The sequence below is a fragment of the Leishmania mexicana genome, chromosome 31, assembly GCF_000234665.1.
Source record: "Leishmania mexicana MHOM/GT/2001/U1103 complete genome, chromosome 31".
NCBI lineage: Eukaryota > Euglenozoa > Kinetoplastea > Trypanosomatida > Trypanosomatidae > Leishmania > Leishmania mexicana.
The window spans coordinates 984,204-1,008,346 of NC_018335.1; the positions used below are offsets into that span (position 1 = coordinate 984,204).

General features: G+C 61.9%; 7 protein-coding genes across 7 annotated transcripts; all 7 read right to left on the reverse strand.

The window, feature by feature from the left end:
• Nucleotides 1-1,742: 1,742 nt before the first annotated feature.
• LMXM_31_2530 (conserved hypothetical protein) lies at nt 1,743-4,619 on the reverse strand (the record flags this gene model as incomplete). The annotated part of the gene is made up of 1 exon (XM_003878051.1): nt 1,743-4,619. One exon carries the CDS (start codon nt 4,617-4,619, stop codon nt 1,743-1,745), a length of 2,877 nt encoding a protein of 958 aa, XP_003878100.1.
• Nucleotides 4,620-5,887: 1,268 nt separating this feature from the next.
• On the reverse strand, nt 5,888-7,909 carry LMXM_31_2540 (conserved hypothetical protein; the record flags this gene model as incomplete). The annotated part of the gene is made up of 1 exon (XM_003878052.1): nt 5,888-7,909. The coding sequence occupies one exon, from the start codon at nt 7,907-7,909 to the stop codon at nt 5,888-5,890; it is 2,022 nt and encodes a 673-aa protein (XP_003878101.1).
• A 1,023-nt stretch (nt 7,910-8,932) lies between these two features.
• LMXM_31_2550 (adenosine monophosphate deaminase-like protein) lies at nt 8,933-13,765 on the reverse strand (the record flags this gene model as incomplete). The annotated part of the gene is made up of 1 exon (XM_003878053.1): nt 8,933-13,765. One exon carries the CDS (start codon nt 13,763-13,765, stop codon nt 8,933-8,935), a length of 4,833 nt encoding a protein of 1,610 aa, XP_003878102.1.
• Nucleotides 13,766-15,004: 1,239 nt separating this feature from the next.
• LMXM_31_2560 (putative GPI transamidase component Tta1) lies at nt 15,005-16,264 on the reverse strand (the record flags this gene model as incomplete). The annotated part of the gene is made up of 1 exon (XM_003878054.1): nt 15,005-16,264. One exon carries the CDS (start codon nt 16,262-16,264, stop codon nt 15,005-15,007), a length of 1,260 nt encoding a protein of 419 aa, XP_003878103.1.
• A 658-nt stretch (nt 16,265-16,922) lies between these two features.
• LMXM_31_2570 (conserved hypothetical protein) lies at nt 16,923-19,097 on the reverse strand (the record flags this gene model as incomplete). Its single annotated transcript, XM_003878055.1, has 1 exon — nt 16,923-19,097. One exon carries the CDS (start codon nt 19,095-19,097, stop codon nt 16,923-16,925), a length of 2,175 nt encoding a protein of 724 aa, XP_003878104.1.
• Nucleotides 19,098-20,778: 1,681 nt separating this feature from the next.
• LMXM_31_2580 (conserved hypothetical protein) lies at nt 20,779-21,873 on the reverse strand (the record flags this gene model as incomplete). Its single annotated transcript, XM_003878056.1, has 1 exon — nt 20,779-21,873. One exon carries the CDS (start codon nt 21,871-21,873, stop codon nt 20,779-20,781), a length of 1,095 nt encoding a protein of 364 aa, XP_003878105.1.
• A 1,236-nt stretch (nt 21,874-23,109) lies between these two features.
• Nucleotides 23,110-23,508, reverse strand: LMXM_31_2590 (conserved hypothetical protein; the record flags this gene model as incomplete). Its single annotated transcript, XM_003878057.1, has 1 exon — nt 23,110-23,508. The coding sequence occupies one exon, from the start codon at nt 23,506-23,508 to the stop codon at nt 23,110-23,112; it is 399 nt and encodes a 132-aa protein (XP_003878106.1).
• Nucleotides 23,509-24,143: the final 635 nt, after the last annotated feature.

Genomic DNA, 24,143 nt, shown 5'->3' on the forward strand with positions numbered 1-24,143 from the left:
AGGGACAGAGCAGCGGATGCGCAGGTAGAAGAGACCGGACATGCATGTGTTTGGGGGTGGGTGGGGGTGTGTGCCATGCCGTGCGTGTCAGCCCGCGTACACGTGTGTGAGTATCATCAGCAACAATAGCGAGGTGGCGAAAAGGATGGTGTCACCGCAGAAGAAGAAGCAGAGGAGGACAAACAGAAAATATTGAGAGACAAGCGAGAGGCTCAGCTGCCAAGCGCCGCGATAGGGAGTGAGGGGAGCGAGCGAAGCTCCAACATGTTGTTTGCGCCGCCCCTACCCGACGATGCACATGCAACAAAAAACGAGTTCTGTTGCGCTACAACAGCGTGACAAGGACGACGCCATTCACGCGTACAGCGCGCGTCTGCAGCATCTTTCCCCCTCCCCTCCCTCTCGTGCTCACCACGACGACCTACACACCCAACCCGAGACGGTGAGCGGGGCGGTGGCGAGAGGGAGAGAGAAAGGGAGAAGCAAGGAAGGAAGCAGACAATCCTTTCCAAGCCTAACCAATATTCCTCACGTCTCTCCGTGGCCAAATTGGTGTCTTGTCAAGCTCTGTCCCGTCGTCGGTAGCCCACCTCCCCCCCACCACACACACATGCATACACACGCGCATCGATGCATGCGAAGATGGATCAGGTGGCCCGATATTCTCTACGGCTAAAGCGCGATGACGTTGTGGGCAGAGCAGCGAGGCAAGAAGACGCGTGAGAGAGCAAGTCTGCAGCCGTATAAAATAACAGGGAAGCACGTGCACATCTAGGTATATCTATGAGGCCCCAACACGGGTTTGGGCCTGTGTTCCACCGTGTCCGTTTTCGCAGCCCTACAACATGAGTCACACGCCACTCAGCCTTCCCCCCCCACGCGCCGGCCCGGCCCTGTCACAGGCCCCATCGCATGGTGCGCCGACTCCGTCATCTGAGAACGGTCTCTGCCTCAAACGCTGCCCACCCACCCACACCGCCCCGCAGGTCGCCACACAGCCGCTCCCATCGTGCAACTCGCTACCCGGTGCGTCCCTCGGGGCAGTGCAGGCTCCCCGCACACCAGCAGCCAGTGCGAGGGCCGGGGGTGGCACACCCTTCAGTTAGGCGGACCCTTTCCCCATTATACGGATGGCACAAGCGTGTTTGCGGTCGCAGGTCAGCCTGGCGAGACGCCATCCAGACCCTGGCCCCCGACATCCGTAGGAATACATTGCTCTCCGCTCCTCACGCCGTGGGGACGTGACGCTGGCATCACCAGAAGTGGGGTTCGGCATGCGGCAGGGATAGGGCGGCGGCTCAGCCTCCCAAGACAGAGAGAGTGGGGCGCACTGGACCCTGAGCCGCCACGCACTGAGGTGTCCCCCGCACCCTCGTCATCAGAGGTACATCAAGGGAAGAAAGAAAAGATCAACGAGAGGCCAGTGGCAAAGACGTGGAGAAGAGGCGATGAGTCGCCGTGAGGTGCATCGCAGCGCACCACACACGGACGCAAGCGCAGTGCTGACCAAGTCAAAGCGAGCAAGCAAAACGAGAAGGAGCAAGAGAGGGGTAAGGGCGAACGATCCCCACAATGCACGAACGTGCACACGCGCACACAGAGGGCGGGGCAGAAAAGACAGCAGACAACAGACCACACACGCACAGGCAGGGGAGAGAGGGGGGTTCCGTGGTGGCGTCAACGTCGACCGGCACAGCGAAGCACATACGCTCTGGCGAACGCGCAGCGAGGGGCGAGCCCTTTTATGTGGCATCTGCCAACTGCACTCTAAGATTGCCTCGGCTGATGCTTCCCGTCTCGAGCACCCCTGTCGCGCTGCTGGGGCGGCGACTACGCAGATGAAGGGAGTCTTCTAGTCGTGTGGCGCTGCGCTGCAGCTCGTTGGCCACAGCAGCCGCCTTCACCGAATTCACTGACGACAACGTCGCTCGGCGGCCCCCAGCGCTGCCGGCGCGCGCGGTTGCCTCCATCACGGACTGGCGGCGATCAAAGGGAAAGTCGCCCTCGCGCCACACCGGGAAGAGCACAGCCTTCTCATTCGCCACGACGACGGGGTGCACGTTGGGCACTGCCTGCTCCATCCACAGCGAGCTAGGCATTGGATGGAGGAGCGGTTGGTAGTCAAGCACCTTCAGCCGCTCCTGCGCTGCGAGCGGCTGCAACACCTGTAGTGTCGCCGCCTGCATGTCGTGCAGAATACCATGGGCGTTCAGCAGCTGCACGAACGCGTTTCGACGCAGCTCCCACACCTCGACAACGTCGTCAAGCGCAACGATGCTGCGGGTCCAGCGATGCCGTCGCACACACGTGTACCCGACAATGTGGCCAGAGGGAATCGGGCAGACCGCCGCCGGCGATGCGCTGGCGATGTCTGCGCTGCCGAGCGCCTCAGGCCGCATCTCCTCATGCAGCAGAGCCGCGTCTATGACGATCCCAGCGCGGCCTTCAAAGAATAAGAGAAGTCGATTGCACTCCTCCCCGCTGGTCGCGATGACGTCACCCTTGTTGTACCGAACGCACTGCCACTGCTGAGTGCACGCATGGTGGAAGTCGCTCGTGGCACCCGGAAGCAAGCTGACGAGCGGCAGCTGCTCCATCACCCTCAGCAACGCGGACGACACACGACCGCCTGTCAGTGGCAAGACACCGGAGCCCCCTACACCCCCGCCAGCGCGGTCTCCCGTGACGCCCGGGTTGGATGCCTCTTCAAAGATGGTGACGCGCCGCGACATTGCTGGACTGTGGTGGCCACCACCGCCTCCACGAAGCGCCCTGCCACTTGGCGGGTGGAAAGGGCTGAAGCTGACCTCCGCCGGGCCCTTTCCTCTAGAGACGCTAGTGCCGCCACCACCGACTCCCCTGTGCGCGCCGGCCGCCATCAGAGCCAGCATCCCTTCCGCGGGCACCACGCCGTGCACGCCAGGCAGGTTCGCACCGACGAGACGCGGGCCGAACAAGGCGCCGGTCCACTCCTTTTCGCGGATGTACGAAAGCTCCTGGGCACTGTGGTAGATGGGGCCGTGCACGTCCGGTTCCTGCTTCATCAGCTGGATGAGAACCTGAAAGGGGAGAAGGTACATGTCAACGTGCGTGACAGCGGTGTAGCGGTCGCCTACAGAGTCGCCAAAGATGCAGCTCGTCTCCCCGTAGGTGTGCCCCTCCACAAGCAGAGAGCGATTCCTGGGAAGCTCTAGGGAAAAGTTCGTGTGTGGCGCCGCCGTCAGCGCCGCTGCGTGAGGAGACGCTAGCTCCGAGTTCTTGATATGTGTGCCTCCGTCGTTTTCCGGCACGGTTGCCTCGCGCTGCATCTGCACCACGCCGCGCCGGATAAAAAAGATGTGCGTCGGTTGCTCCTCCTCGCCACACTCCATGCCGGCGGCGTAGACTCGTGGTATGACCAGGTCTCGGATGTGCTCCAGCTGCTCCGTACGCAGCCGCGTCAGCAGTGGACATATCCGCAGCCGGGCACGGGTTAGAGGTGCAAAGTAGGGCAGCAGTCTTTCGCGCATCTGCAGGGCCTCGACAAGCAGGCGTCGCTGCCCGACTGCCGTCGCGCACTCGCTCACCATGTGGGAGTACACGACCTTGGGGATCCGGACAATGACCGCCATCGGAGAGGACACAGAGAGGGCGGCACAGTAAGGAAAGCCACCAACGCACGCCAGCTCACCAAGCACCTGCGGCGCTGTTAGAAACTCCGTGTCCACCTCAGCGGGGACCGGTGCGGAGGGATGCGCCTGCAACACGCTGCTGCTCGACATCGCCGGTGCACCCGCGGCACCGTCCATACCTAATGCGCTGACCGCGCGCTCTTGTCCAAAGTCGGTCAGTGAACAAGAAGAAATGACTGACGTCGGTGGAAGCGCGATACCGCTGCCCACGGTGCCACCGTGACTGCTTGTGCTGCGAAGCATTGCAGTCGAAACTCGTCGCGTCGTCCCAGGTCGACCGGCGTCACTGGTGACGCCGCTGCCCCTCCGCGAGAATCCATGGCCTGCCACCGCGGAGGCGCGCCGGCTGCCCACCAGCGACGCGACAGTGCCAACGTTGGAGGTGCCGACCGTTGAGGCGGTCGCGTTTGCCATTGCCACGGCGGTGCCACGCCGCTCGACGGAACCGCCGACCAACACCAGCACCTCACTGGCCGGCTCCCACTCCCACTCCAGGACCTCCTTCCGAAGATGCACCGCGACCTGAACGTAGCTGGAGTTGAGTATGTCGAGCACCCTATCACGTATCTGCGCCCCTGTTGCCGCGTCCACCGGCGGGACCGCCATGGCAGTTGACTGCGCCTCAGTCGCGCCGCCAAGCATGGCAGAGCGGCCGCCATCAGCGATGGTGTACAAGTCGCGCGTCACCGCCCCAAGGTACGATTTGTGCTGCAGCGCACTGAGTGCTACCGCCTCCACCTCCTCTGAGGACGCGTGGCTCGACAGGAGCTGGTACGTGAGCGCCAGCCGAACCTTGCGAAGGCGGTATCGACGCAAGATGGGCACAAAGAGGCGTTGCAACACCTGCAATGCGACAGCGCGCAGCTGCTCCTGCACGGCGGTCGGTAGGCGGCCCGCCATCATTTGCTGCCCGCTTGGCAGCTTCGGAATCAGGGAAGACACGGGCATAAGAGGGAGATGGGGTTAAGATGCCGTTCTTTCGAATGGGAAAAGGGATGCACACGGTGGCGGCACAACGGCCCGTGTCTCTCTCCTGTTTCTTGGATGTGGTGGCTTCACTTTTCTTCCTCTGCGCGCGTGCGGACACGCAGCGGCGAGTGCGACGTTCGGCAAGAAAGAGAGGGAAGAGCGCCAGGAAAATGAAGGAGGGGCGATGTGTGACAGGCGCACCTTGACGGTGCAGGTGCTGCTGCGAGACCTTCCGCATCGGCAGGGGGAAGAAGGGAAATATATAAGGCGAAAGAAACACAGTGGCGGGTGTAGGGACGGAGGAGCAACGGCCACGTGAGAGCGCCCGCGCTCGGTCGACTAGACCTACGCGAGACGGAGCGGGACAGAAGGAGTCCCGCACCTTGGCCAAACGTAACGAATGGGAAAATGCGTACGTGCGCGTGATACACGGAGCTCCGCTGCAGCAGCGGCAGCGGCAGCACACAAGCGCAAGTTGAACGTGCCCGTCGCACGAGAGGGACTCCCTTGGTTTTTCGTTGTTTGTTCGCTTCCACAGCATCGTATCCGCATGGCTTGCGCGGTGTACGTCGGAGGGGTGGGTGTGAAGGTGGCAGTGGAAAGCGTGGAGGAGACGGGTAGCGGCGTTGACGCTTGTTGACGGCACACATCGGGCTCACATGCCGAAGGCGAAAAACGCACACACAAAGGAACAACAGGAGAAAAGCCGCGCCGAGCTGGAGGTGCGTGCGCGCGTGGGCACCGGTGAGATGCGATTCGAAAAAGGAAGGGCACCACCGTCAATGGTGTTGCAGAGAGAGCAACAGGGAGAGAGGCGGCTCCGCGCGGCTCGATATGCCGTACGAAGCAATGCGGGGAAGAGAGGGGAGGAGAGGGGGAGGGGGAAAGCCACACCGGAGAGCACCCGATCGATCCACGCCAGCCACAGAGCTGCAGTACCCGGGGAGAGAGGGTTGCGGAGAACTGGCAGACGGGTGGCAGTGGTGACACAAACAAAGCGAAAGAGGGAGGGAGGGGGAGAGAGAGGCAGAAAGGCAAGATACTAAGGGAGAGCCAGGCCATCAACAACCCTTCGATGGGCCACGCTGGCATACAGACGGGTAAGCACCCTCCCCTCCCTCCCCTCTTCTCTTGCTCTCCCCCTCTCACAGGAAGTAATACCTCGCCCGGTCGACTCCCTTGCCCCAGCCCCTCCGATCTCGCTCGCGCTCTCCCCTCGGGTATCATACCTCCCCACCTGCAACATTCTAGGAAAAGCTGAGGATGTCCGTCTCCTCGCCATCGTCGTCATCCTGACTCTTCTCCTTCACCTGCCCATACCCCGCTGGCGTCGTGAGCTCAAGGGAGCTCGCTGTCGCGTCGTTCTGGAGAACGTCTTCGCTGCTCTGATCAACGTCAAAGTCTTTCCGCCGGGAAAGTTGGGTGTCCACGTCCAGTTTCAGCCGCTTGGCCGCCGGATACCCACCATTCGAGGAGGACGTGAGCCTCTCCGCCCCCGCCATCGTGTGATTCGGGGTCGCGGCGGACTCGTCCCGCGCCACAGAGGCTGCCTGCTGCGATGACTCGGCGGCGCGGCCCCGTTGGCTCATGGGGGTGCAGGAAAAGGAACTCGCGTCCGTCTTGCCAAGCCGATCGGCAACAGAGGTGAAGCTGACGCGCAGTGACTCCTTCTCCTGCGGAGTCAACGGCATGCGGCACACGACCACCAGCGATGACACCGGACCCATCTTCACAAACAACGTCGTCGTCACGTTGCAGGAGAAGTGCGGCTCGACGCGGCAGTGCGTAGACTGGCGCGGGTTGAAGAAGTAGGTAGCACTCACTGGATTGTGCTTCTTGTCCATGTCCCCGGCCGTTTGCGTAATCTCAGCCTGCAGAATTTCGATGGCCGCCATGCCGTTGTGCTGCCGCGACCACTCACGCAGCTTAACCGACAGGTCCAGGCTCGTCACTTCGATATCGGACAGCAACTCGTGAATCATGACCTCCCGTTTTACCTCCTGACTGGACCCTTCCACGGAGTTTAGGCGGCCTGCATTGATCAAAGTCTGTTCGCTGTGGCGGTAAGAGCCGATCGTCGTGTACAGGTGCCGGCTTTGGATGCGCTGCAGGATACGGCGTGCCTCGGCGAGCTTCTCGCGGCGATGCTCAGCCAAGGCGCCGCTGCCTAATGCCTCCGTCATCGTTCTGTTGCTGCCGTGCAAAATCGCCAGCACGATCCAGTCGCTCGCGTGCACGTAAAAGTCTGGGTGCAGCACGCACGACCGCAGCGGCATGACGCCGTCTTTCCCATCGCTAACCTCGATCACGTCCCCGGCAGCGCGCAGGGCGTCCAGCGTCATGAGGTCAATCACCTTGGTTACACGGTGCTGGTAGACGATACGGTGGAGATGGGAGCGGGCGAGGAAGATCTCCTCGATGACGCCGTCCAGCTTGTCGGGGTAGCCAATGGATGTCTCATCATTGTCACCCACCACGACCCGTGCACCTTGAAAAAGGCGGCTCATGGAGACGAAGGTCGGCGTACCAAGGCACGCGACAGAGTCCCGCTGGATGTAGTCGATCTTGTCCACGTCCAGTCCGCTGCGCTTGTTCGCGATAATTTCCGTCGTGAAGCGCGCCCACTTTGGGCGTCCAACGTTGTCCGGCCACGCCTTGCCGGGTGCAAGGCCGTTGATCAGGAGCTCCACGTAGCGCAGATCACTCTCCGTAAATCCGAGCTCGGCTAGCTCAGTCTCGTTCTCCAACCACATCTTGCGGAGAAGCATGATGCTCGCCTGCTCGTGCGACCACTTGCGCAGCTGCACCTCCTCGGGCCGCGCAGAGGAGCGCACAAAGGACTCGAACAAGTGCGACAGTGGCCCATGTCCGAGGTCGTGGCACAAGCCGGCAATCCCAATGCAGTGCATGTCCTTCTGCGCCGCCGCACGCGTCAGGTTCGCGATCTCGGGGACGCCAAAGTCCCTGTGCTCCTCCCGATGGCCATCTACGATGCTGCGGTACAGCTCCATGCCAAGGTAGCAGACACCTAGAGAGTGCTCGAAACGGGAGTGCGTGGCACCTGGGTAGACGTAGAAGGAGTTTCCCAGCTGCTTCAGATCGCGCAGCCGCTGCACCACCGGCGAGTCCGTCAGAATGCGGATCACCGGCGGGAACTCGAGCTGGCCGTAGAGGGTGTCTCGAACGGACATGGACCGCTTCGGCTCCACCATCTGGCACACCTCCTCGCGCCGGACGGACTCCGCCTTGGAGCGCAGCGGTGGCGGCATGGTGGCTTACGAGTGGGCCTGATCGAGAGAGGGACACAACCCGGCACACGCACACGCACAAAAGGATGTGAAAGAACGCTACGAAATCAAAATATACACAAAAACGCAAAGTACGATAAGACCGACAGACAACGAGCGAGCGAGAGACGCGCGTCCTCGGCACCGCTTACTTCAGGCCCGTTCCCCTCCCCCTCCCTCTCGACGGTGCCGTGGGAATGGCAAAGGGTATGTGTGTGTGTGTGGGGGGGTGTGTGTGGTGATTGGGTGTGGTCTTCACCCTTCCTCCACCGCCCCGCACGGGCGCACCAGCAGTCCAAAAAAAAGAAAAGGAAAGAGGCGGAGGAAGGGGCGTCTGGATTTGTGAAAGCCAAAAACAGCGCGTCTGTGTGTGTGGGTGTGTGGGTGGGTGTATGCGCTGACCGGCAGAGGAGGACGGACGAGGACGAAGATGAGAGCTGTGCGCATCACAGCTGTGACAAGGAACGACAAGAGAGAGGGCGAGGAAAGGAAAGCATCCGGGAGATGACAAGGTGGCGGAAGAGGGATGGTGACCCATGCATACAATGAGAAGTGTGCTGGGCACCAAGGATGGCCACCGAGGAGGCCGATGGCGACACGCGAGGGCAGCAGCGTCATTATGTATGCGTGTGCCGCTGGCAGCATCACTCCCCCCTCCTCCTCCTCTCCCATCTGTAGCGGGGTTGCTCCTCTCCCGCGTATGGGCAGCGCACGTGCACAGGCGTCGGTGCCGTCTCTCCAACGTCAATGATGGGCAAGGTGCCAGTACGTGACACCATATCGAAGGAATTCCCAAACGCAAGCGGCGCGCGAGGCGGCCAATCTATGTACATGGATGGCATCCAAAGGCAAGCAAACGAAAAGAAGAACGGGAAGAGCATGATGGCGCTCAAAAGCTCCGTTCAACGTAGCGTAGCGTGCGCGCACTGCATCACGCGCCGTGTCACGGATACGGGGCGGGTGGAAGGGGGCGGGAAGGTGGGAGCCACGGCTAACGAACGCTGCTTAGAGCGACTTTCGCCCACCACCGCCCTCCGCCTCTTCCACCGCGGCGGCCCCCGTCACCGCAGACTCGCCGTTCAACGACGGGTCGATTTCCACTTCGTTCGCGCTGCCGTACAGACCGCCCAGAATGGTCAGCCCTTCGGTCTGAAGCCGCTCGCGCAGTGCGTTCACCTGCACAGCGATCGAGTTGTTCTCGCCGGCCACCTGTAGCGAAACAGCTCGCATGCGGGTTAGTTCCGCGTCCAGCCGTCGAATCTCTCCACGTAACTGCGCCGTCCGTGACGCCAACGGCGTTGGCATGAGTGCCGAGGAGCTGAGCCCTGACGGATGCACACTTCGGGAGTTGGTCGTGTGCGGAAACGTGAATGATCCATCCGCGTTGGTGGCGGACGTCGGTAACAGCGAAGTCGATGCCACTCCCTGCCAAGCGTCCCCACAAATGGCCAGCTCCTCTTCCAACAGCTTCATGGCACGAGGCATCCGCTGAGACGATGCAGCGGGGGCTAGGGACCTACCGGCGCCAGACGCAGGCTCACAGCCAGCGTCGGTGGAAAAGCGAGAGACGCCACCTAAGAGGCTGTTTTTATGCACCTGGCTTGCGTCCGCCTCCGCAGGTGGCGGCGCGGTCTCGGGCACTGACAAGCTCCCCGCGAACCCGGGAGAAGCGGCGGCGAGCTGTTCGTCCAGGAAGTTCAGCTCAGTGTGGTACACTTCATACCGGTACGCCACGCGAATGTCTGACACACGGCTGCGACGCACGTCGTTGCCAAGGGTAGAGCGCAGCTGATACCGCGGACCCAGCGCGTTCTCCTTCCACGCAGCCGAGAAACCACTCTGCAAGACGCTGTTGCGCGCGATTTCGGACATGTCATTCAGCTCGAACTTCCACAGCTTCGCGGCGATAGAGTACTCCTCCACGAGCGGCTCACGCGTGAAGTGAAAGTAGAGTGGCTGATTCGTTGCGAGGCTAACGTTCAAGCCGCGATGAAAAAAGACCGGGAAAGGGTTCTCAAGGTAGGCGGAGGCGCCAGATGTGTTGCTGAGCGGGGACATTGCAACGCCGACCTGAGCAATGTACCACATGTACTCCAGCACGGGGTGCCGCGCCAGCGTGACGCCGTGGTTGATGCTGTTAGCCAAGCAGAAGCCGCTGACGAGGTGGTCCATGCTGCCGCGCTCGCCGCACTGCGGACGCAGTGTGAAGGTGCTCAGCCCGCGCGAGGCCCGGAACTCGTTAAGAGACGTGATATTCGCCCATATGTAGTACATGTAGTAGCTGTACGGCGGGTTCAAGTCGCTGTTCCAGTCGTGCGGAGAGACGTCCGTGAGCGGCAGGTTGATCTTCGATTCGTCCGAGACGCAGTCAAAGCCGGACAGGTGCGCCAGTAGGTAGTGGAACTTTGTGTCCTTGGCCGGGTGCATGCTGATCTCCCACAGCGGGTGGAAGACATTGTCGAGAAACTCGCCGAAGTTCTTCAGCACTCCGTTTCGGCGTAGGCGGCGGTAGTGCCACGGCAGGCACACCATCCAGCGGCTACGCGAGCTGGCCATGCCGTAGCAATCGAACCAGTGCGCCAGATCGTACCACTCCTGTTCGGAGGCACCGGTGATAGAGAGCCGGTTCTCGGCATAGCTGAAGGCGTCCTCCTCGTAGATGTCCAGAGTCCGCTTCGTCAGCTCGGCAAAGTAACGGCCTTGCATGAAGTTAAACGGTGACAGGAAGATTTCACGCAGGTCGGGGTGCGTGTTCAGGCGGTGGTTAAGCTCGTCAACGGTGATGTGGTGCACGTCAATCTCGTACTCGCTCAGCAGCTCCTTGAGCGTGACGGGGTGATGATCGCGCTCGGAGACGACGTCCTCGCTGTGATTCAGGGCCTTGTCCACAAAGAACTCCAGCAGCGTGCGGGCGTTGGAGCCGGCGTCGGTGTGCACGTTTGTGTCCACCTTGTAGGCGGTGAAGAAGTCTCGGTTGTTCCACTCCTTCTCCTCCCTCTTGCCGGCCTCGTTGGAGATATTCATGGAGAGGTGAAGCAGGAACTTCTGCTCGAGCAGGTTGAGTCTGTGCGTCGCGAGCCGCTGCAGAGCCGCCGAGCTCGCCACCTGCCGAATCACGGATATGTCGCGGATGAACTCCGTCATGGTCGGCAGGAACGTCGGCCACAACGGCGTCTTGCCATGCTGAGACAAGATGCACACGCCGTAGTACGTGTTGTACTCCCACTTCGCCTCATCGAATTGGCGGGTGGTGCTGAAGACGTCTTCGACGTGCACGTTGGCGTCAGCCGCCACCGCCGTACGGTTCGCGTTTCCGACGTACTTGAGACGGAGCGCGACGACCTGCCGCAGCGCCGCCACTGCGTCTGTCGCGAGGCCCGAGCGATGGCCGCCGTAGTAGATGTCGATGCGGGGGTACACAATGCGCTGGTCCGTGTAGTTCATGCGGCGCGAGTGGCGTGACTGCTGGACAAGGTCCGAAACCAGCACCGACTGTGCGTAGGGGATGAGGTGCAGGGAAAGGGCTCCGCCGTCGCCGTCGCCACCGTCAACGCTAGAGCCAACGCCGCCTGGCGCCCTGATGCCGGCCTTCGCCAGGAGCTGGTTTAGAAGCGCCTCCTCATGCGCGAGGGCCTCGTGGCGGAACTGCAGGCGATAGTCACATACGCCGCAGCGACGCAGGTCGTTGCCCTCCGCCCCTAGCGGAGAAAAGCGCTTGCCCAGCCAAGCCTGCTTCACCTCCGGCGGGAAGCTGCTATTCAGCACGCTGTTGCGCCCCAGCTCCATCGTGTCCATCGGCGTCAGCGAGCACAGCTTGCTCAGCGTCGCATACTCCTCGATAAGCGGCTGCGACTCGTGGTGGTGGAAGTACAGCGGGTCGGACGTGCTGATCGATACCCGCATCCCTTGGCGGAAATACTGCACGAGCGGACTGTCAAAGTACGCGGTGCTGAGCGCGTTGTCGCGCAAAGGAGAGAGTACGATGCCGATGCGGCAGTACATGTACAGGAACTGCATAATCCAGCTTTGCGCGAGTGAGCTCACGTCGCGCACAACGTCGCCGAGCAGGAAGGAGCTGACAAGCTGATCGTACGCCGGCGCCTTCTCATTTACGGAGGGCGTGAAGAGCAGTGTGTGGAGGCCGAGGCGCGTGCGCAGCGCGTTCAGTGACGCCAGATTAGCCCAGACGTAGTAAAAGAAGTAGTAGTCGCTGCACTCACCACCGTGCGCCATCGCACCTCCGTGGCCGGCGGTCTGCCCATCCTCACGTGGTGCGTTGGTCCACGGAAGCGCGTCCGGGTCCACAGGAGTGGCGCTGAAGTTTTCAGAGCGCGCGACAGCGTCAGTGCGAATGCCGAGGGCGCCGGTGTGGCACAGCAGCTGCGCCACATCCGACCATTGCGGATCGTTTGGGCACAGCGTCGCCATGAAGAGGGGATAGAAGATGTGCCGCAGCTGATCACCAACGGTGGTGCAGAGAGAGGGGAGCTGGCTTGGCCCCAGCTGCTTCGTGAAGCGGCGCTCCCGCTGAATCGCCAGCACCCATCGATTGCGCGAAAACTTGTTGAAGCCCTGCCGACGCACCCACACCGCGAGTCGCGTGAGCTCCTCCGGGTGGTGCCCGCAGATCTCCAGTGTCATCTCGGTCGCCGTCATCTGCTGCTCCTGATACTCGCGTTGCTCCAGCTCGGCGCGGAGCAGCACGCCGCACAGGTTGCCGTGACTCGGTCCATCGGTTGACATGAGTGCCTGCAGCAGCGTCGCACCAAAGGCGCCAGCGGGGTTCAGCTTCGCATCGAATGGGTCGTATGGCAGGTACTTGTTGCGGTACAGTGTAGGTTGCAAGCCGAGTCCCTCCACCGTGAGCTCGCGGGGGTCGTGGATACCGCCAGCTTCAAGGTAGGCAGCCAGTGTCACGACCTGCTGTGTGCGGAGGTCGACGTAGAGGGGAGCGCGCGGCTGCTCCAGCGCCGTCGTCACCACGTACTCAAGCAGCACCGGCGCCACAACAGACGTGTGCATGTTCACGCCATTGTCGACGCGCGTGCACGGGGCGTAGACGCCACCGTCGCGGTACAGCTCATCATAGCTGCCTTCGATTTCCACGTTAAGCAACAGGTACAGGCGGAATTTCTCGGCGATGGAGGTGAGGCGCATGCGGGCGGTGGAGAGACAAGGGCCGTTCTCGATGGCCCCGTAGACGGCGCGGATGTCGCGCACGTACTGTTCCCATGGCACAATACGCGTGCGCATGCCTTCAAAGCCAAAGATGCCGTGGCGGAACTCGAGCCCCATGAGCGAGGCCACCGCTGTGGAGTTATCAGTCTGTGACAACGGGCCTTTCGGCTTCTCGCTGGCTCGCGACGAAAGAGGGGAGGACAATGACGCAGTTTGCGACCCCGCCAACACCGAAGTAGCAGCAGCGGCGGTGCTGCGGTAACGCCTCTCCAGCTCCTCTGCTGTCAACGGTACCTCTAGCTGCCCTTGGTCCGTATCCTTGTACGTCTGACGAGCCTGGATGGTGTGCGCCATGATGCCGACGCATTTGAGGTAGTCTTTGTCGCCCTCATCGCCGTCGATCATGATGCGATGGTACGTGGGCGCCACAGCGGCGTCGGGGGCCTCCAACGCGCCCCTGCCACGAAGATTCACTTGGGCCTTGTCGTCGTCGCCATGCCCCGGCATCCCTCCGCTGCCATCGCGGCTGCCTCGGGAAGGCTTGAAGGATGTGGAGATGGCGGAGCAGCGCTGCGGCAGGTGCTTGTGGGAGAGGAGGCGCTCAATGACGGGCGTGGCACCGCCTTGCTTCTTGGGCTGCACGCGAGTGTTGCTCTCCATGGCCGCCACTGTGCATGGGGGCGCGGTGTGTCTGTGTCGGTGGGGGAGGAGCGCAGTTAATGTGCGCGTGCGAGGCACTGCTTCCTGTTCTGTTTCCTTTTCAAAGGGGTGAAAAGTCAAGGGAGAGGTACAGAGAAGGCATGGCAGCCACCGGAAAGGGTGCAGACACAGATACACACATATGCGCATGCGCAAGACAAGCGAGCGGGTGGGCATGCTGGCGCAGACTCGCACCCTTCCACCCGTTGCGCCTGCGACAACAGCAGTGAGGTAGGCGCGCCAAGGGAGTGAGGGGAGAGGTGCGCGTGAGCAGCTCCGTCTCGCGCACCCACTAACACAGCGCCTCCATGGCGCATGGCTTCGATGGGCAGCCCGGTGCACACCGTTCAACTCGTTCCGACGTGGTGCATGACGGGCGTGAGGCTGTTTGCCTCTCTTGTCTCCGCATGCCCTCTCGTGTATGAGCGTTGTTGCTGTCGTCGTAGATGGGAAACGCATGCTCGTGATGTAGCCGCGAACAGCCGTGGGCGTCACATCAGCGCATGCGGAGCCGAGCACACAAACACGCACCACCAAAGGGGAAAAAAGAAAAGAATAAGTATAGCGCGCGAGCGACACCAGAGACAGCTCAACGGGTCGCACGCACGAGTGGCAGCGGGAGAGGGACGAAGACAAAGATTCCTGTCCTCTTCCCCTCCCCCTCCCTGCATACGAAGAAATACGAAGCGGAGGTGGCTCAGTCCTCCTCAGAGACGCAGACCGCCCGCACCGCACACAGACACATCAACAGACAAACACGCAAGCACAAGTGCGTGTGAGGGAAAAAGAAGAGTGGGGAGGGGGTGGGGCTGTGCACGCGGGACAATCGCCTCCCTCCCAGGGTGCACTTCCCTCTCCGTAGTTTACACATCATTGGATTAAGCCGCCTCGTCTTTTTTTTCGTTTACGCACAGACACACACGCTTGTCCATGTGCATCACCCACGCCAAATGACGGCTGCGCTGATTGAGTGCATGCCACCAGCGAGCTTGAGTGAGAAACGGAGGACCTGCTCGCCACAAGGCGCGCGGCGGAGGGAGAGATGAGGCGTGGCACACACACTGCCGGCGCGCGAATGCGCAGCAGCGCCGCGTAGCGACCCGGGAAATGCGCGCACATCGCACTCTCCGTCGCTCCTCCCCTCCCCTGCTTCGTTCAAAGCCTCCTGTTCTGCGAAGCTGTGAGTGAGCCTCGGACCTCTCACTGGCCTTTCTTCGCATCCTGTGCCTGAGCGGCGGCCTTTGCGCGAGCGCGGCTGTGCCAGCGTTCCTCCACGAGAGAGCGCGCGGCCAGTAGCGTGCAGGACACCATCGGCAGCAGCACAATCAACTGTGAGATGAGCGAATGGTCCCACGGAATGTACAGCTGTGGGGTGAGCGATGGGTGGAACTGCAGGTCGTCGGCGGCACGCGCGGCTCGCAGGAAGGAGCCGGATCGCACATGACGCTCCAAGACTGCGAACATGCGCTCCGTGCTTTGTGGGACGGCCATGTTGGTGTTTGCCGCAATGGAGCGCATCGTGCTCGTCGCGGAGGTGATGGTGTACAGGCACCCTTGATGCTCCCGCGACTGCTTCCAGGCCGCCACGTCGGCCGGCTTGAAAGAAGCCAAGCCGGTCTGCTGTGTCACGACAGAGAGAAGCGCCGCGCGCACCTCGGCCTCCAGTGAGGCGGCCCGCAGTCGGTACGACAAAGGTGTGAGAGAAGCTGCTGAATAACGCGCCCTACTGGAGGCCGCAACATTGGAGGCATCCGGTTCCTCCACGGGAAGGACGCAGTACGCTTGCCGCACGTCAGCGACGAAGCACTGCACCTTGCTCGCTGCATCCCCTGGCAGCGCAGACGCCGGAACACTGAAGAGTGACAGGCCAAGCAGCTCCACCTCCTGGCCAACCTCAGGCAGAAAGGCATGTTTCAGCGTCGGCAAGCCGAGCTGCTGTTCGTTTGTCAAGTGCTCCAGCCTCCGCATCACCCGCTTCGCGCTAAGGGAGCGTCCACTCTGTGCTTCCGTGACGAGTGCAGCAACCACCTCGTCCCGCACCTGCGACTGCAGGCGCACAAAGGTATAAAGTGTGTGCGTCGGAAGCGGGACAGCTGCAGCGGCGGTGTTCAGGACGTCTGCCAACCGCTCCTTCATCAAGGCAAGCGCCGCGTGTACGCTGGGCAGCAACGCCGGAGAGTCCACCCAAACACCCAGTCCGTAAAATGCGGGAGGGAGTGAGGCAGAGGTCAAGGCGGGGGTGTCTTCCAGAGTGGAGCAGCTCGCCCGCAGGTCTGCCAGAACGCGATCCATCGGCAGCTCTACATGCTCACGACTCACCGTCGTCCAATGTACACCGATGACGACAAGAAATATGAATGCGCTGAGTGCCGCAAAGCTGTTTGTAGAGTTGCGCCGCCACGTCTCGGACGGCGCCGCCATCACTGCCGTCGACTTCGTTCTACTAGGACTGTTCGGCATGGCGCCACTTGCTCGACCTGTGCGGAAGTGAACGAGAGAGGGTGGCGAAACGCTGCTGCAGGAGGTGTGTGTGTATGAGTGTGTGTGTGTGTGTGTGTGTGTGTTAATGGCGAGAGGGTATGAGACGGAGTACCAAAAACGGCCACACGACACCAATTCTCTACTCTGTTCTTGTTGTCTCCTTGGACCTCCTCCTATTTCGATTCAGATTACGGTGCGGGTGTCACACACACGTGCACACGTATGACGCCAGCATGACGCAGAGCGCCACACGATGCAAAGGGGGGAAGCACGACAGATGTGAGAAGAGGGATGCAATCAGCCAGAATCGAAAACAGAGGAGACAGGTTGGGGGATGGCAGAGCAGAGCATCGCGTACGCGTACGCTTATGTTGGTGTGTGTGTGTGTGTGTGTGGCGCGTGTGTGGCAGAGCCACTGCGCCCCTCCCCGCCTTTCCATTTTATTCTCTGCGCGGGCCCCGTGCACTCCACCCTCCCTTCCCTCCCTCCCCCAAGCCCCGTCCTCTTCTCCTGCACTCCTCTCATAAGTGCAGTGATGGCTAAGGGCAGTCGCCAAGCGCCACCGGGCGCCGCAGCTACACACGCGCACACACTTTTTTCGAGAGATACGCCCCCTCCCCATTCCATTGCCACGCGCTCAAACACACTGCGACCAGTCCTTTAGCGCAGCTTGCAGCTCCGACTCCAACTGCCGCAGGTACGCCGAGGAGGCGGCGCCTGCAATGCGCACGGTGCCCGTGTCCTCCCCGAGAGCGGCTTTAAGCCGATGCATGCCCGCCGGGCCAGGCGCGGCGGTCGCGCCGGCCATCCCGTTGGCATCACAGGATGAGTACACACAGGCATCGTCGTGAAGCATGCCGCACTGAGAGCGATGCTGCGCCACGGGCGAGTCCGCTGCCCCCACTGCGCGCTCGAGTCTGACGTTCGCACAGAGGCCTTCGTTCCACTGTGGCGATCGCGGTGACACGGAGCGGAGAGCCTCATGTCCTTCGGCGCGGTCGATGGTTAACTGCTCCGGGTCCTTCACTGAAGCGGGTGCAGCATCCCACCTTGTGGCGCCGGCGGGGGCCCACATCCCCCTAGCACGAGGCGTTCGCTTGACCGACGAGGACAGAGGCGTCGTGGCAGCGGCAGCAACAGATACCGAGGTATTACCTGGGCAACTCATACGAGCACCAATGCGCTGCTGCGCAGGTTTGTGATTATCGATGATCTGAAGGTGGCTGCGCTTCCCCTCCGTCACCGACCCCGTCACCTGCGACCGAGCAGGGCGGAAGCGGCACTCAGCGGCGTCGCCGCTGCACTCGTGCAACAGCGCCGTCAGCAGCTCCTCCTGCCGTCGACGACTCTGCATCGTCTGGGACTGAGAAAAGGCAGGGCAGCTGACGTGCGCTGGTGCACGGCAGGCCGCCGCCTCCGCCTCTGCGCCCGCAGCAGTCCGGGCACGCCGCTCCCGCTCTGTCTCGGGTGCTGTGCCGTTGCCCTCTGAAAGTCTCTGGGAACGCTCCTCTGCAAGCACGCGGCTCCGCGCATCAACGAAGGGGTGAAAGGTGCACGTCCCCGCATCGCTCTCCGCCTGCAAATGGCGAATCTCGCGCCACCGCTGTAGCTCCTCCCGCTCAGCGTAAAAGGCGTCAAAGACGGTGTGGCCAACAGCGAAGGGCCGATTGGTGTCTGCGTGGTGTGGTGTGCTCTCAGGAGCTGCCGCTCCGCCGGCTGCAATGGCGATCGCCGCTGCCGTGTCCTTGTTGCACGGCGCACCCGGTGGTCGCTGTCTCACCGAGGAGCGCCGCTGCCTATCATGATGGGTTCGCGCCACCGCAGACGCGCCGTTACTGGGGGCCTTTGGCTTGTACAGCTCTGTGTGCACCCACTTCTCCCTCATCAGCTGAATGAACTCTCGCACCGCCGCGCGTTCATCGCTGTCGCGGAAGAGGCGGCCGAACACCTGAGGCGTAGTCACTGCAGCACGACCGTCGTTGCTCGTCATCGTCGTCTCTTCATGCACGCCGCTGCGGGCAGGAGTATGTTGCTGCGGTGTACCGCAGGTCCCCGACGGTGCACTCCTGGGCTCGCTCTCCGACTGAAGTGGCCTGTCCGCCAGCGAAATGCCGTCGAGCGGCGACGTCGATACGGCGAGTGCACCTCCGCAACGCGGAGGGCCCACCTTTGATGCTGAAGGGGTCTGCCTGCCTTTCACATAGTGCGCAAGGTGCTCCGACCCCGCGCCGATGAGGCCCCTGCAGCCTTTCTCCTCCAGGTACGTGCGCGGGGGCTCACTTGCCTTGGAGCGAGGGACGCCGGTGCACAAGCTCGGCCTGGTCTCCTCCTCGGTCCTCCCCCGAAGTTCCGTGAGATGGCACGGGTGGGCGGCTTGCAACTTCTCCTGTGCTGCCGAAAACTGCCTCGACGAGTGCGACGGCGTCCGCTGAGCTGCCGATGAGCTCATCGCGCGGTGAGGCAAGACACCTCTGCCGCCGCCCAGGTTCGCCTCGGCGCCGCGGGCACCCGTCATGCCTCCTGCCCCTGCGCTGTGCGCACGCGCTCGTCGAGTGGCCTTGCGCTCGCGATGGCCCTCTTCAACTGGGGATAAAGATGGGTGGAAGGTGCACTTAGCTTGAAAATCCGCCTCTTGCGCCTCTCGCAACGCCTGCAGTCGCCGCTCCCGCCGGTCCGCCTGTTTGGTGACGTTTCGGTAGAGCCTCTCGCATGCCGCATGCTCCCCTGTGTGACCCTCCTCGGCCTTCTTGCTGTTGGTAACCGTAGCGTCCATAGGAGCTCTGACCCGCGCAGGAGAGCGCGCATCACTCATCTGTGCTGCTCCCGACAACACTCGTGCAGACCCCTTCGCAGAAGGGGCGGGTGCCTCCGGAGAGGCAGAATGCTGGCCCGCAGTCGGCTCACAACGGGACGACAACACATGGGGACGGGCAGTGCATCCCTCTTTCTCTCCCGGCTGCTGGGCAGCCCTTCGTTGCTCCCGCGCGCGGAGCTGTCGCTGCGCGCGCTCCTCTGCTTCGCGGAAGAGGCGCGTATACAGGGTTTGAAGAGGGGTCACTACGTCCTCGCAGGTGTGGATAGCAAGGTGAAGTACCGGTACACGTGGCGATGCAGCTATGGCTGGCGAAGTGGCGAGACGAGCAGTCTGCGGCACGTCGGCACTCAACTTTTTTTCTCGGGGCGAACTCTTCTGGACTGCATCTCCTACACTGGAGGTACCTTTGGCATCGAGAAGGGTGGAGCTTGCCCTCAAGGACGGAAGTGAAGCGTGCGCCTCTGCGCTCGGTGCCGTCATGAACGGGTTCACCGCGTCGACGTCGATGGGTGGGAGTGCAATGGACAAGAGTGGGGGTCGCACTCTGCGATACGTGCCGGGTGCGCTGCTTGCGGGGTTTGCTGCAGGAGAGGTCGCCGCCGCGGCGACGTGCGCCTCTGCGTCTAACGAGGAGAGCATAGAGGCCAGGAGCGAGCGTCAGCACGAACGCGGCGGAGTTGCAGAGGAGGAAGCCAAGAGAAGACACACAAGCAAAAGGAGCGAATAACGAAGCGGTACGGGCTCGCAGCGGCCGCGCAGAGGGCTGAGCGACGGATGCGCTGCACAACAGCGAAGAATGTTCAAGAGACAATGCGCGATGGAGCATCATCTGTGAGCTGCGCTTGACGGCGCGCGTGTGGGTGACAGTGGGTAAGACATAGCGGTAGAACGTGCAAGCGAGCGCACACGCAAGAGGGAGAGAGAGACGTGAGGTGCGGAGAGAAGCTTTTGTGCCTTACAGGAGAGACGAGGAGTCCACTGGACATCGCTGGAAAAGGCGCCAGACACTTCCGCGCAGCGGGCTATATCTACGACAGGCAAGAGGAAGGAGAAAGACACGAAGAGCTCACTTCCTCCGATGCTGAGTGCGCCGCGCGTATGGTGGACACCTGCGCACAAGCACAGCCACAACAGCAAGGAGACACTGCTATCACGCCACACGTCTGTCCTCTCTCTCTCTGCGTGGGCGTGTGCGTGTGTGTGTCATCCGCGCCTTTGATCTTTCGTTTTTTTTTCTTGTGCGCGCCTTAGTCGCTCCGCGTGTTAGACGCACGCACGCCAAGAGGAATCCGTTTCCTCTCCGCAGCAGTGCATTATGGCCAGAGGAGGATGAGGGGGCAGGCACACTCCCAAGGACGTCCCCCGCCTCCTCCCCCGTACCACCACTCCTCCTGTGTTCTTTTTTCTTTCTCTGGGGGGAGAGAGGATTGTTTTCGGTGACCCGTTACGCAGTCACTGTGTGCCGTGAGCGAGTGCTAGCACGGGTGTGAGGGTGTGTCTCCAGGAAAGCGTTTCGTGTACACTTAGGGCGTGGTTTTCCGGGCGACAGGGTCATCGACGAAGCGTTGGCACACGCCACGCGACAAGCAGCTCGACTGTGCTCCTGTAGGCACCTCCGCGCTCACAGGGTGTGGAGCGCTTCACTTGACGCAGAGGCGTCACGCTGCACCAGTGCACCTCAGTACGGCCGGCCGCGACCACCTCGGTGAGGGCCGCCGCTACCCCGACCGCCACCGTTCCCACCACTGCCCTGCCCTTCGTGCGTTCGGCTGCTCGCAAAGACCTTCCCGCAGCCCGTGCGATGCGCGCTATACCCGACAGGCGTGGCGATCTCGGACGGCAGCAAGTCGCCGTGCTTCCAGTACGCCAACATACCGTCCTCACCACCGGTGATGAGGCGGTTGCCGAAGCCAATGGCGACACGACCGAGCTCCTTGTGCACCTTGGGCAGGACCTGCGTCTCCCCAGTCCCCCAGTTCAGTGCCTGCAGTGGGCCGGCGTCGCCGTTGTCGTCCCGCACGCCGGAAACGAGATGCAGCTGGCCGGACACCACGCACCAGTCGACGAGGTACATCTCGAAGCTCGGCCGTCCATGACGTGCCTCCCGCTGTTCCAGGTCGTAGGGGAAGACATAGCCGTTCTCGCAACTTCCCACCATCGCCGTCACGCCAAGCTCGGGGAAGCAGCTCATCTTAGTGACCACCTCGCCGCAGTTCACCGCCTGCAGAAGTACATCATCGTCTACCACCCCCTCCTCTACTGAAAGGAAATTGATCATCTGATCCTCGCCAGCGGAGCAGAGGATTTTGTCGTCGAGAAAGCGCAGCCGTGAGACCTCATCCACATGCAGCTGATCTAGGCACTTCACAGAGCACCAGGTCCGCGTGTCGACCAGGTGGATATCGCGGTCCGCCGCGATGGCGAGAAGCGGCGCGGATGGTTTGACTCCAATGCTACTGCAGACCGCGCCGCTACTGCACATGTCACACAAAAAGTGTACAGCTCGTGCCTGGCGCAGGTCCGTGACCATGACCCCGCAGTCGCGCTGGCAAGAGTAAAGCATGCTAGGCTGAGCAGGAGTGGCCACAAGGTCTTGGATTGGCTGCGTGTGTTCCTTGATATCTCCCAGAAATGTAGCCGCCTGCGTGTCGTAGAGGCGGATGGCCTGGGTGGAGAGGGACAGCGCCAAGGAGGAGCTGCCGTTGCACAGACAGCCGTCCAAGATATACGTACCCGGCTCGTACGACGTCTGCACCACGTGCAGCAGATTCATGATGCTGCAAGTGGGTGGGTGCGCGTGTGTACCTGAAGGAGGGGGGCAGCAGCAGAGAGCATCGACAAAGTAGAGAGCCGAAACAAGATGATCATGAGCGCGAGAAAGTTGACGGCGGAGGAGCCAGCGGAGAGAAAGAGTGAACGATCTGCGCCACGCTGAGTGGGCACCCGAAGAAAGGCTTTTCCCCGACCGAATCGGCTGCGGAAGCCACCGCTTGTCTGCGCGCACCCCCCCCCCTTCCGCGCGGTTTGCCCTATTGCCATAGCAGCGGTTTGTTCGACACCCACTCAGGCAGGCAGCCACATACGCACGCGCGGACAGAAAGACGCCGACGCTCGGGCACGCATCATTGGTTGCGCGGCAGAGAAGTTCAGCCACCACACACACACAGCGCCACGAAAAAGAACGAACGGGCGAAAAGAAAGACGATGAACACGACGACGGCACGCACTCGCGAGAAGCGTCCGTAACGCACGCACGACGAATGGGAGGAGAGACGTCAGGGACGCTAGAGAGGGGGTGGGTTCCAAGCACCGAGAGACGCAGCGATGAGCGGAGAGAGCCCGCGCCTATTCCCTTCGCCACCACCACCTTTCACTGAACCTTTTCCGGCCAAACCTGTCTCCTCCTCGTCCTCGTGACAGTGACGAAAGACAGAGCAGGAGGCGCACACGCAGACACGCATGCAGGCGCGCACACCCCACTGAGCAGACACCACAGCGGCACACAAAACAAAAGGAAAAACACCGGAGCAAGAAGAGGCGCACCGACTCAGCACCGGTCATGCGCAGAGCCAACACACAAAAGGAAGAAGAGAGCATGAAAACAGGGAGAAGTGGAAAGGGCAGGTGCCCAACTACGATGCTACATATGTTTGGGTGCAGCGGGGAGAGGGACGAGAAAGCTCGCTGACAGAGGGAGAGACCGCCTCCCAAACACGTCTACTACGGCTAGTACTACAAGTGCAAGTCCCCCTCCCTCTCTTCGCCGCCTCGCAAGTCACAAAGCTGTGGCTTCTGCCGCGCGTGTCGCTGTCTCTGCGATGGCGTGCCTGCGTACACGCATGAGCGTGGATGGGACCCTCTGGCTGCCTCGCCGTGATCTTCCCGGGTATGACCACAACCGAGAGGGAACAGGTATAAAAAAAGGTCGAGCGATAATACACCGCCTGCATTGCCCCCACCCCACCCCGCCCATCAACTCCTCGAGGAGTCGCACGCACACGCCACAGGCTCACACAGAGAACTCACGTAAGCACTGCTGAAACGCCGCCACACGCGTTTGGCAGAAGCCAAAGCTGTTGCTGTGCTCTTCCAAGCATCGGTGCACCTCGCGAGAAAATATTTGGCATGGGTGTTGAGCCCTCTCCTGCCGGAAGGTCGGCTCCGGCTCGTTGGAGCCGAAAAATGGCGTGAGCCAGGAGCGGCGATAGTGTTTGAACACGTCCTTGGCCGAAACGTGGCCCAGACCGGCGATGTGGGTGCGTGCGCGGCCGTACTTTTCCTGGTCGTCGGCGTTGTGCGACTCACCACGCAGGGGATAAAACTCCAGCGGCTGGCGTGGCGGCTTCTCCTGTGCCGCCGCTGCCAGCTCAGCAGGCGGCGACTGCGCTTGCTCTGTGTCGTTGGCCATCTTGAAAGAAACGAAATGGAGGCGGGGGGAGATTGAGCGGAGGTGTGACGGCGGTGCGTCGCCCAGCAGACACGCAAGAAGACAGGCCGGAGGATTCTGTGTTCGAGGTGCTCCACCAACGCGTTCTCCTTCCGCTTCGGTGCCCACAGAAACGGTCCGGCTGCGTCAAGGCACAAGAACAGCTAGATGCGCACCCGTAGAGCAGAGGCCACGGCGTGAAGGCAGTGGCAAGAGGCGGCCAGCCCGGGTGATCGATATTCCTTTCGCTTTGTCGCCTGGACCGTGTTTCCTTCCGGTCGCTGCAGTCGAGGGAAAGGGAGCAGGGAGAGAGCTGTGGAGCGGTGAAATACTGATCGGCGTTGCACGTCCCGTCGTGCACCGCAGCGCTGAGTCCTAGAAGGAAGAGGCGGCGGAGGAGGAGCGAAATGCGGTGAGTCAGAGGAGTGAGTGTGCCTGTGCCTGAGAGACACGTATGGGGAGAGAAAAAGTGCCCAGTGCGGCCACACCCCCGCATCCTCGATGTGCGTAACGCTAGCGCCCAATCATACTGGCGCAGACACGCACATGTACGAGACGAGGAGCTTCGGCAAGACCCCCTTAGCATACACCATGAGCAGTGCAGAGGTGTGGAGCAT